At 34.5% G+C, this 13,454-nt stretch overlaps 1 protein-coding gene across 2 annotated transcripts in view; it reads right to left on the bottom strand.

The window, feature by feature from the left end:
- The window catches only part of LOC115224385 (AP-3 complex subunit beta-2), a 53,612-nt gene extending 40,659 nt beyond the window's left edge, over positions 1 to 12,953 (bottom strand). The window contains exons 1-3 of one of the 2 annotated variants that reach the window (XM_029795274.2): positions 12,296 to 12,953; positions 6,335 to 6,410; positions 3,783 to 3,857 (exon numbers count right to left, since the gene is read on the bottom strand). In XM_029795274.2, the coding sequence (XP_029651134.1) occupies positions 3,783 to 3,857; positions 6,335 to 6,410; positions 12,296 to 12,420 (276 nt within the window). In that variant the 5' untranslated portion in view covers positions 12,421 to 12,953. The remainder of the gene's footprint in view (positions 1 to 3,782; positions 3,858 to 6,334; positions 6,411 to 12,295) is intronic. The other variant, XM_029795285.2, reaches the window with a different exon arrangement.
- Between the last annotated feature and the right edge of the window lie 501 nt (positions 12,954 to 13,454).

The following is a 13,454-nucleotide window of genomic DNA, read 5'->3' as shown; positions in this document are numbered from 1 at the left end:
TGTATTGTTCCTACTGTAGACATCGTAAGGTTTAATGTTTTAGCAATAGAAGTTTTATTTCTGCATCAAGCAATTTTAAAACATCAAGTTTAATATCTAAAGTAACCCCCTCCCTTCTCAGATAAACTAATGAAAAAACAGTATGTTTATTAGCTCTGTTTGCCATATTGGCAAAAATACTCTTAGTTGTATAAACCAGTTACAAATATTTTATATATAGATATATATATATAGGGAGAGTTTATAAAAAAAAAAAAAAGACGAAAACAGGTGGTGTACAAAACAAACAGATGTATTAGTATAATGCTCAGGAATAGAAAAAGTCTTTTATGTTTCGAGCCTACGCTCTTCTACAGAAAGGGACACAGAAAGGAGAGAAACAAGGGAGAGAAAAAAATGTGTGTAGTGGCTAATGATCTATCATGGCATCTCCATGATATATATATATATCTTCAAAACTTGAAGAGTATGTCTTTCCACACTGCTAACTATTGTAACATTAGAACAAAATTTTATTTATTTATTTATTTATTTATTTATTCATTCATTCATTTTTACTCATTTGACTCTTCTGATGAAAAAGATAAAAATGTCATGCATACCATAGAAATTCATTGTCACTCAATTGTCACTGATACCATGTGACAACTGCTTCCTCACCTAAACATATCATGCCAGATGTGAAGATGTAGAAGAATAAGTACATGAAGCTAGTAATTAATTAGCAAAGTATAAATTGCTGTCATGTGCTATGATTATAAATACAGTCTGATGTTTTCTGCAAGTTTTTCATTGTATGAAAATTACACAAAGGTTTCAGCTTGTTCTAATGTACAAGCTATTTATTTTTGATGGGATACTCTCAACCACCCCACCACCACCAAACTCACAAATATTTTCTATTGTTTGGTTGAGCCCACTTGGTAACTAAGCTTCTCCTGCTATGGATACAATGTCATTTTTAGGATACCACTATAAAAAAATCTCTCTAGCCTCATTTACCTACAGAACAAAGCAACCTTTGTACCCAGCAGACTTATTCAGACAATGTGAACTTCTTGATAGCTAAATCCAATCCACAAATAGAACATGAGAGCAAGATATGGACTCTGCAAGCTCCATTGGATGTTATCCATCTAAAAAGAAATAACTTCAGCTATGAACTATGACATGATAGAAGGGACTCTCTCTCTCTTTAGTACTGTAAGACATACACAAGGTTGACTGGTTTTTCTCTGTTGCTATATATATGCACATTAACATAAATTGCGACAGCCCATCCAACCCAAGCCAGCATAGAAAAACAAATGTAACATGATGATGGTGGTGTGAATGTGTGTGTGTGTGTAACTGTTTGTGAATAAATAGGATTAGTTTAAACATAATTAAGGATTTTGTACAATCAACTTCACAACTAGCCATAGCTGTCAAATTATAACAGACACTACATATTTCTAACATAGAAACATACTGAGCACTTTTGTGTTATTGTATGAAAAACAAATAAAAGTAATATTATATATAATACTAATAATTTGCAAATTCTTATTATATTTTGTAGACAATGTATTTAGAAATCATCTCCAATATACTTTTCAGAGGAAAAGCAACGTAAAGCTTTTTAAATTACAGTTACTGGACCAAGAGTAGAACTTGGAGAATGACTGGAAGTCAGTCAAAACTGTAAAAGTTTAAATCATTTGAAGTAATTATAGGTGTGTGTGCATGTGTAGTGCATATGTGTGCACATAAATGGTGGCTGATATTACATAACTAACAGTTGAGGATGGATTTATGCTTGGCATGGGACTAGTAGCATGGGACCTAGCACAGGACTGAAGCACAATTTGGTTCTGAAGGTGAAAGGCAACCCTCACAGCCAGTCTTAGCTAAATCATCATTTAACACCCAGCTTCCATGCTGGCATGGGCTATATGGTTTAAAAGGACCTGATAAATCAGAAGACTGGGTCATGCTCCAATGTCTAGTTTTGCATGGTTTCTACAGCTGAGTGTCCTTTCCCAATGCCAACCATTTTACAGTGTACTAGGTGCATTTTTCATGGCACCAACACTAGTGATGATCACCTTGTAATTTCCTTCTTAAGTTTTATTTCTTATTCTAAAAATAAATTTCCAAATTAATTGCCATCAATTTTTTTTCCTTCTTCACAAATAATCTTTTCCAAAAATCCTACTACTATTGAGAGTTATAATTGTCTTGGAAGCATCAGAAGATGTAATTTTACTATTTCGTATATGTTTATTTATAAGCATAAATGAAATAATTTGAGCAAGCCTGTTGTTAACTAATCACCTATAAAGTAGAAGTGGAAACTCTAGTCATTTAGGTAAGCTGAAGTAAGCTGACTTACATTGAAATGCAAGTCAGTGACTAAATTATTTTGACTGGGGGTACAACATACGGTCAATTGTTGAGCAATTTAACTGTATAGCCATTATACAATAATTGACAATTGATCCAAAGTAATCACCGAACTGTAATTAATAGTTGAACTAAAATAACTTGAGCTAAATCTTTTGACTTTTCTTTATCTTCATCTTAAAAGATGTGGTTAGTTAGAAAAACACGTAGGTTCTAGATTGCTAAAATTTGAAAGAAAATGTGAAGCGAAAGGTTTTCAATCCCAACTTGCAGTGATGGTGGTGGGTGGGTGTACCAGAATATTGATACTAGAAAAGTTAAAAGTTAGAATGAGAACACATGGGGAAAATATTCCAAAGGAGTTCCTTATAATAAAATATTGTAAACCAATATGGAATCCTCTACATTAGGCATGGGCAACCTTTTTCAAGAAGCAGGCTGCATGAGAAATGGCTTATCACCAGGCAAACCACACTACTAAATAAATCCATGGTAATTTTTCATTAGATCTGGCATTCAGAAAGTCCTGTTGGCTGCACTTTACTTATGACTACTCTACATAGCTAATTGACCCACTAGAAATAGTAGCTGAATCTCCATCAGATAACACTGCTCTTTTAAAAAAAAAAAAAGGAAGGGCATATTGAATAATGTAGGGTGAAATAAAAAAAATTTTTTTTTGAAGGATGGTCATGGCTAAAAGCCTTTGATCATACATCAGCTCAATCAGAGCTGATCAGGAGCTAAACAACAATAAAAAGATAGCATATAATGCCTGGTATGGTATCTTTCGAATACAAGACATCAAAAGTAAAGAATTTGGTATAGTATATACATTCTACTATATGTAAGGATACTGCTTACAGATTCTAGAAAAGATGAAAGAAAAATATGAAATATTTCAAATTCATCATCATTTGTCACTGGTTGTGGGCTGTATCATCTAGCACACAGAACAGAAAAAAAAACAGTCCAACTTTGTTGATGTATCTGTCTTACAGAATGAACAGTATTTCACTGTACCAGTAACACTAGTAAGGTTCTCCCATGCATGAGAACTTAAGAGGCTTATTCAAAGTTGTATGCCTTAGCAAGTAGTGATATGTGAACTCTGCACCATGCAGAGTCCACATTTCACTTACATGTTCCATTTTTGTCAATAGTATGTTTAAGAATTACATGTTTTTCTTTTAATAGCAAACTGCCAGAATTCTTGAGAAATAATTTTCTCTAAAATGTTAAACATGAAAATTTTACAAAAATTTGTGATACAGTCTACCATTTCCTGGTGTCGATATAAAGCAAGTATTGAATGGTAATTTAAATAAATATTCATCAATTTAATGTTAATTATTATATACACACATTTACAAACACATATGTTCTTTTTAACTCACCTCAAGATTTTTTGACACCACATTTTTGACAACAGCTGGGAACAAATCTGAAGCATCTTTTCCTTTGGCAACCATCTGAAATAAAATGGATTTACCTCAATACAACAATCAACAGTGTAATATATATCCTGAGATATGGTATGAGCAGGTAAAGTAAGAGTGTGAGAATACTGATTTTATACTAAGTATTGACAATACAGCTGATCATCTGGGTCAACATAAAACTTCCATCAGTCATGACTAGGTTTTTGTTTTCTTTCTCCAACTAAGAGGCAAATTAACTTATTCCATTGTTTAACCTTTTAAGAGCAAAAAAAAAAAGCTACACTTGATTGGCTGTAACTCACTTCTACAAAAATTAACCTTAAGCAGAGAAAATGAAACTAATATTAAAGCAACAACAATAGCACATGTAATGTAGAAGTATTTTTCATATCTACAGAATTACAACCAAAGATTGCTATTTATTCTTAGCACTATTGCAAAACTGACCACTGGGTCTTTGGATTCCAATGTACCACATCTCTAATATCTGATATGCATTAATTCCACTTCAACCCTCAGTTCTAATTATAGATAAGTCTTGCAGGGTGGGAAAAAAACCTACTTTTTATGCCAGAAAATAAAGAAGTTATGCAAATGAGAGTTATTATCAAATGCCTAAACTGACCAAATCAAAGATTTCACAAATATAATTATTTCCAAACTTCTCTTAGCCTTCATTGCATTACATTAAATAAATAAACTAGGTCAAACAATGCCAGTATGGGGAAGTAATTTTTCTTTTTAAAAAACAAATGAAGTAAAGATTAAATCAATGACACAGCTATAGATAAAATAAATAACTGCAATTCTTATCTATAAAGACTTCTCATTTTACAAGAAAGTACATAGATTTAATGATAAGAATAAACTAGTTATCCCATAATATCCTCACTAACATGGTCTTGAGAGTTTGATATGACCTTCTCACTTTATGATTGAATTAATCTCAGGCAGATCATATGTAAGCATTATTCTGAAGCAGAATCAGTAAATTATGGAGGAAGCACAGAACACTGCAGTATTTAGTAGATTCTTTATATTCTGCATTCAAATCTTATTGGAGCCAACTTTGCCTTTTGCTCCTAATGATAAGATATGTACAATCACTAACATACAGTCAATTTAATCAACACTCTTGCAGAAATTTGTGGCTTTGTTCCTTTGTAAGAAATACTTATTCTGAAGTGGAATCCTGCATGTTTATTGATACTGATAGGTAACCAAGGTTTCTAAATATTACTCTTTTACTTGTTTCAGTTACTTGACTGCAACCATGCTGGAGCACCACCTTTAGTTGAACAAATCAACCTCAGGACTTATTCTTTGTAAGCCCAGTACTTATTCTATCAGTCTCTTTTGCCAAACCGCTAAGTTACGGGGACATAAACATACCAACATCAGTTGTCAGGAGATGATGGGGAGGGGGACAAACAGATACACAAATACAGACATACATATACACACACACATATATATACACGATGGGCTTTTTACAGTTTCCATCTACCAAATCCACTCACAAGGCTTTGGTCAGCCCGAGGATATAGAAGATACTTGACCAAGGTGCCTCATGGTGGGACTGAACTTGGAACTATGTGATTGGGAAGCAAGCTACTTACCACACAGCCACTCCTAATTGATTTTTAGTTTTATTTTCCTAAACTTTATCTTTTATTTGTTTCACTCATTAGACTGCAGCCAAGCTGGATCACCACCTTGAAGGGTTTTAGTCAAACAAATCAACCCCAGGACTTACTTATAAAGCCTGGTACTTATTCTACTGGTCTCTTTTGCTGAAACACTAAGTTACAGGAATGTAAACACACCAACACTGGTTGTCAAGTGGTAATGGGGGGGTAAACACAAACACACACACATATATATCTAATTAACACATTAAAGTAGTGAAAGATGTCAATAAATTTCTGTTACAATAGGGCAATAATAACAGATCCTACAAAAATGTGGCCACAACATGTAATATTGTAATAAGTAATCAAAATGTGAAATTTACTGAAAAAAAAGAAAGAAAAGCAACAGAAAGTAAGAAATATATATACAGTTCTTTTTTTCCCTGCAACTCATATTTATCATGTAGAATGAGTTTTTGACTTTTGATTCTAAATTCAGTTAATTTATTGTCTTGAAAATATTGTACTAAAATATATATTTACTATTTGATGGTAACAGATTTTTCAAGAGCTACGGCTAGCTGAGATATGAAGGTTCTTTTTTACCAAAGGCAATACTAATATATTGTGTATATTCCCAGCAAGCATTTCAAACTAAATATAATGGTGAACAAAGAGACAGAAAGCCAATTAATTTTGAATCACTGTAGTGTATTCTGTTAAACACAAAATAGCCTGGTCACCTGAGCACTTGTATTACTTAGCCAACCAATCCTAATCAGTTTTTTTTTTAAATGAATGATATAGAAAGAAAGATATGACAGCTAAAATTACAGATCTGATAAGTTTAAAGGCAAAAAACTTTTTTCATCATACCCCTATAATACGCTTCATTGCCTCCAACTTCAGGTTATCTTTGTTGCCATCCAGCATAGCTTTGAGATCTTCATGTCTGCAATAAGAGAGTTGAATTAAGAATGCATTTCTTTCATAAATGAGTAGCTGTGTACATGTCTGTCTGTGTACATAAACATGCATGCATGCTGCATATACACACACATACAAATATATAAGAGATAATTCTCAAAATGAAATAGTGATACTACAGATTAGAAAATTAGGCTCCATAAAGAAAATGACAAGGTGATAAAACAAGGTTGATCTGCACAAGTTGGTATATATTTATTATGAGTTAATGTTGTTTTGCCACAGGTCAGCCCTGACAAAGCAGACCTATGATCAAATGCATTCAAGAAGTGACCATTTGTTTTTCTTATATTTCTAAGACTATATTGTCTAATGTGGTTTTAGATGTAAGTTCTGTGGATAAGTATGGCCTTTGTTCTGTAGGTATTTTTTTTTTGAAGTAGTAACATGAAAGTAATGTTGTATCTATGACACAGATGGTGTGGGTCAGAAACGTAGCTACCAAAAGACACTAAAGGTGTGAGTTAAGGGTTGGCTAGCAGGTTGAGGCTCCTTTATTGGTTTATAACCATGAATTGCAAATTGTGTGTTAGAAATTACTTTATTCAGTTGATTGAACTGATCTAAGTATATACTGGTATTGGCTTTATTAATTTTAGTTGAATAAGAGATAGGATAGTCAAACCTGGTTAAATCTGAATTGTGTATTCTAAAACATAGAACTAACTGCCACTAGAATATCCAGCTCTTCCACTATTATTTGTGACAATTTCACCTCTTTGGAAGATTATATAAAGTCAAGAAATAATGATTTCCTTTGATTATAAACTTAACTCTCCTAGCTTCCTGCTACTTCTACCCAGGTCCATCTATTTCATCACATACTTTTTTGCCATCTACATTTCACACTGATCATTATCCCAAAATCTTTGCTTCCTAAATGTCAATCCTCAGGACTTCCCTCCTTTTCCTTCTTGAGCCACGCCTGGCTCGTAAGGGCCGGTTTCCAGTTTCCTTGGCGTATAGGTTCCCCACCTGGATGGGACACTGGTCCGTCGCAGGGGAGCTGCAAGATGCAGGAGGAAAGAGTGAGAGAAAGTTGTGGCGAAAGAGTCAGCAGAAGTTTGCCATTACCTTCTGCCAGAGCTGCATGGGGCTTACGTGTTTCGCTCATAAGCACACACATTGCCTGGTCTGAGATTCAAACCCGTGATCCCTCGACTGCGAGTCCGCTGCTCTAACCACTAGGCCACGTACCTCCACATTTCCCTCCTTGCATATGCTTTATCTACAGACGTCACTTTACAGATGTTCAAACTGAGTACTGAACATATCAATCTCACCAGCTCCTGGGGAACTGCAATGGTCACAGACACTGCTCTTTTCAACTGATTTAACAATAACAAAAAAAAAAAAAAAAAACGAACTGATTACAGAAAAAGAGACTGTAGGTTAAATTGATTACAAGACATTATTGTGTGCCTTTAGCAGACTTCACTCTGCTGCAATTACTCAGATCAGTTTCCTGGAAGGGTATTATTGTAACTTCATGATACACCAAAACCATCTACAATTCTCAAGTAGCCTAAAACTAAGATTAACCCTCCTCATACATTTTTTTATATCAAAAATATCTGTCTTACTTCACTATTCTCTGTAGTGGTCATTCTTGGTGACATTAATACTCACAATTCCTTGTGGCTCTCACACTTTTCTCATACTGATGCTACCTGTGCAGAAACTGGATCTTTTATAATCTTCAAATCTCTACATCAACTAGTTTCATCATCTACTTGCATCTATAGTCAACACACAGAAACTCCAAACATCCTTGATCTCTTTCTCACCTCCAAACCCAACCTCTACCAAACCATCACTATCTTTGCACTTATCAGGTCACCCAACTTATAATCAAGACTACTCAACACACATGTATAAAGCACCTTGCTACATCTCAGACACTATAATACTTCAAATCAGTTGACTGTTTAGAACTTTGCTAGTTCTATGCTAACTACCCTGACAGCACCTAAGACCCATTAGAAATAGCCAGCTAGATGACTGAAACCATCCTTTTAGTCATGAATTATTCACAATCCCAAGTTCCTTATATTGTCCACTAACAACTGCATTGCAATACTTCAGGCAAAAACACAACCTAGAACACTTTGAAGAAAATCTACTGTCAACTGAATGGCATTTACTCAGCATTGCAGCCTGTGCAAGCCCATCAACTGAACCATGAAGGATGCCATTGCACATAGCACAGCAGACAACATACCCCTTCCCATAGTGCAGTGAACCCTTTTCATCCATCACAAATCTCTACCCACTTTGCAGAATCCTCATTTCCAGCATATGAGAGTTGGCTGAAAAGTTCATAGGCTGACCAAGATACTCCCATGGAATGTGACCAAATGAGGTTTATTTTTCAACATAATCCCCCTTGCAGACCACACACTTCTTCCAATGGTGTTGCAGTGCTTGGATTCCATTGATGAAGAAGCTTTCATCCCGTTTGTTCAAAAAAGTTATCCAGAGCAGATATGATGTCATCATCACTGCAATACTGGTTCACAATCAGGTGTATTCTTTTTTTGATATTGGGGAATAGATAATAATTAGATGGGGCAAAATCAGAAGATTAGGAAGGGTGATCAACCAGTTCAAACCTACAGTCACACACTGCAGCCATTGAAGCTAAGGACTTGTGTGCTGGTACACTGTCCTGATAAAACAAGGCCCTTTTTGTCAATTTTCCTAAGCATCTGGTCCTGATAGTCCGTCGTAACTACCTCAGCAAGTTGGTACAGTACTCTCAATTGATGGCGTGGCCCTTTTGAAGATGGTCAATAAATACTATTCTTTTTGCTTCCCAAAAACTGAGGTCATCACCTTCCCTGCAGATGAAACAACCTTGGCCTTCTTTGGAGTAGGTGTGGACTGTCTCTTTGTCTCTGACTCAAAGTAATGAAGCCAACACTCAACCTGAGTTAGGGAAAAGTTTAAGGAAACCAACTGAATATAGATGAAATAATGTCAGATTTTCCCATGAGGTGATAACCCTGGTGTGCTTTTGATCAGGTGTTAGAAGACATGGCACCCACCAAACACAAACCTTCATCATGCCAAGTTTGTCGTGCAGAATATTCTCAACTCTCCCACAGGACATGCTAATAGCATTGGCTATTTGATTTATAGTCAATCACCTGTCATCCATTACCATGTGGTGAACACAATGTTTTCCTCGGTAGTGGTAGTTGCAGGAGTCCAGACCTTGTGTCATCTTCAAGACTCTCCTTTCATTTCCTAAATTCAGTTGTCCACTTTTGTACTGTTGATAAATCTGGTGCATCATCCCCTAATGTAGCAACCATGTTAGCATGAATGCCTTTGTGGGCTAAACCCTATTTCTGCAGGTACTTGATAACACCACGATGCCAAATTTTGTCCATTTTCAAGAGAAGTTGCTACTAGTTACTTTAGAAGTTTTCTTTGAAGAGTCAAATGTCAGTTTATCTGGAGAGAAATAATGCAGTTTTTCATAAGAGTTAAAATTAATGCATGCAAGATTTCACAGCTCTAGCATCACTCCTTCATAATCGGCCTGTTAACTTTTCAGCCCAGCCTCATATCTCAACCAAAACAATTTTGTAAGCAGCATCTCTACAGTGCAGTTTCAATCCCCAGTTCAATCTTCATTTCATTTACACACAATTTTCTTTCCCATTGCTGAAATTTAGATCTCCACTACCTCATCAAAAGGAGTATATCACACAGTTTATTATTTCCTTTATGAACAGTGGATTATAAATATAAGAGAAACATTTGAACCTATTTGAACAAATTATGTCTGCAGGGTAAGAGTACATCTATTCAATAAATGATAAACAAACCTAAGTTGTAACGTTATTAGGATTCGCCAGTCCTAATAGAGAAAGTGATGAAAAGCATACAAGCTGTGACCATCTTTTGTTTTCATATATATCTACAGCTACATTATCCAGTCTGTACTTATTGGGAAGGAGGTTAATAGTTTCTTACATAAAAAAAAAAAGGGCCAAGATTTTGTGTGACAGTCAAGGTTACCCCAATATTAACTATGTAAGGGATATTAACCAGAAATCAAAATCTGGCAACAAACTTGGACTGTCAGCAAATTACCACTACTCCACTGGTGCTAGGTATTAGTTTTTATACAAGAACACGGTGTCAGATTCATCGCTTGAAGGAAATGGGAGCAATCTTTGAAGGGCGTTAGGAGGCATAACTAGTTTCAACCCAGAATCGAAACTGAATCTGTTCGGTGGGGGGTGGGGGGTTACAGATTACAAACAAATGGAGGGGATAGTTAAAACGTGAAATAGAAAGAAGGCGGAGTAAAACAGTTGAGAAGGAAGAGATATGGGACGATGTAAGAGCTACTTAGACAGGAGTGATTCAGTCATAACTGTTTATGTGATGTATATGTTGAGAATTAGATCTGTATGTGTACAACATATGCACACATAAATCGCATTATTGTTGTTGTAGTTTACGCATCAATTAAATATTTCATTTCTTTTATAATAACTCAAGCAGATGTAGGAATAGAGGCAGTGTTAAGTGATCGCAAAGTATTGCCAGGAAATTAATAACATATATACAGTTAATACACTGATAACAGCTGATACCCATTTAATTCGACCCTAGTCGAGAAAAAGCATTGCCAATCAAATCGATTTCTATTGATTGAACGAATACTGTTGGTTATAATGCCACAATATGTTTCCCCACTTTAAGAAATAAACCGGATTAATATTAATTCAACAAAGTTTTTTTTCTTTTTTTTTTTATAGTCATTCCAAAGAACCAATTTCAATACATATGGCTATTAGGAAAACTAGTGGAATGTAAAGCCTTTAAGCTGAGGACAATTTGGTTTCGATTCCCAACTGTAGCCATTTCACTTCCATCCTTAATGACTTTGAAAAAGGTATAGGCGTCACATTCCCATTTCTTTCCAATCTGATATCATGTTCCTGTATAGGAAATCAATGAAGTCACAATTCATGATATTTAGTGACATCAATAGTTTAGATTTGGAGAGAGACATACGGTTACAGCTTGGAACATTTAAACATTATTTTTTTTTTTTCTTCGGTTCATTTGAAACTGGAGATGTCAGTTTAATAGGTTTGGTAGCTAAAATTAATTTTATGACACAAAAATACTGTGGAATTATGTCTTGTGAATTATAAGAAGAAAAAGGTTCTCCCTAAAAAATGTTTTTAAATTACGAGGGGGGAAATATGGATATGCACACGGAAAAATGTTGACAGTGACTTCGAAGGCTTTAGCTCAGTTACCTTCGTTAGACTGACGAAAAGTCGAAACTTGAAAGTCACTGAGAACCTTTTCCCTGTGAAAATAAATCTGTAATCCTTTAATTAATGTTTTAATTTTTTTATATATAACTATACATAAAAAAGAAACACCCATCCTATATATATATATATATATATAATATTAAATTAATATTTATTATTATATATATATACACACACAAACACTAAGTACTATTGAAAATCATTGTTTACAGTTTAGCAGACTTCTAAAGCCATCAGGTGGCAAAAAGGATACAGAACAGGCTTTAGGGGGACAATAACTTCATAACTTCCATATCTACTTCGGGTAGCACTACATTGAAAGCTAACCCAAACATCGTTCATGCGATTCCCGTAACAAAATTTATTTCCTTGGTCCAACTGATTTAATTAAGCTTACAGCCATAAGAATAAGAAACATCAGTTCTGGTCGACCCTCCCATTTTTTCCCTTGTCACCACGACAAAACATGGCACCTTATAATCGAGTAAAATGTAAAACAATCATATCAAATTATGGTATATAATACTTGAAAAAAACTTACTTTTTAAAATCGTTCGTAAAGAATCCACTACTGGCAGGATCATTAGCTATGTCAGCTTCGCCACTGCCGGTCGAGGATGGAGGTTTATCATTTCCATATGACATGTGTAGTCCGTTGCCAGCCATATTCTGTCTCCTTTTAAGAAAATACTTTCACCCCGTGTAAAGAGAATACGTTCACTTGTGCAGCTTTCTTCGATAGATGAAGTCTCACCTCATTTCTCAAACGTATCTTCTAATGCTTCTTTTTTACGCTCAAATATCCAAGCTGCTACTTCTATTTTGCTTCGAGCGACTCTCCTATTATTTTCCTAACCGAGAAGATGGCAGATACCGGAAGTTATCGGCCACATTTCTTGTTTTCTCTTCAACACTTTCCGACATCTGTTCAGTGTTCAGCAAGTCTTATCATTATACAACGTTTGTTTGTTGCTTCTCCTTCTCATCTCAGAACTAGAAGGAAGAAATTTAAAATACAATGTAATTAGCCAAACATTAACTCAGTCGCTTTCAGACAAACAGCGATTTTTCGAAGTGGTTGTGACGTATTGAAGTGACAGTGGTAGAGAGGATATTGGCACGACATGCCAACGTATATGAGATATAATGAGAAAAACGTTATCCCACCGTCATCGTGTTGTTAAACTACAGTCAATGCAAAGAGTAAGAAGGGAGAGATGCAAGGAATTGACAGTCCAAAATTAAAAAGCTTAAGACAGTTTATCATAGATGATAGTTATTTATTATTCGCTGACGAATTTATAATTTCCTGTCGAGAGAATATAGAGACCTATCTCCCTCCGTTTAAATATGCATACACACACACACACACATATATATATATATATATATATATATATATATATATATATATATATAAATAAATATACATTTATATATATTATATTTATATATATATATATATTTATATATATATATATGTATGTGTGTGTATCTATGTAGTATATGAGTATATGTATATATATATATATGTATATTTATATATATATGTATGTATATTTATATATATATATGCATATTTATATATATGTATGTATATTATATATATATATATACTCATACATAGATACACACACATACATATATGAATATATGTGTGTGTGTATCTATGTAGTATATGAGTATATATATATATATAT

The sequence above is a fragment of the Octopus sinensis genome, linkage group LG2, assembly GCF_006345805.1.
Source record: "Octopus sinensis linkage group LG2, ASM634580v1, whole genome shotgun sequence".
In the NCBI taxonomy this organism is placed as follows: Eukaryota; Metazoa; Mollusca; class Cephalopoda; order Octopoda; family Octopodidae; genus Octopus; species Octopus sinensis.
This window is presented reverse-complemented; position numbering and strand designations above follow the sequence as displayed.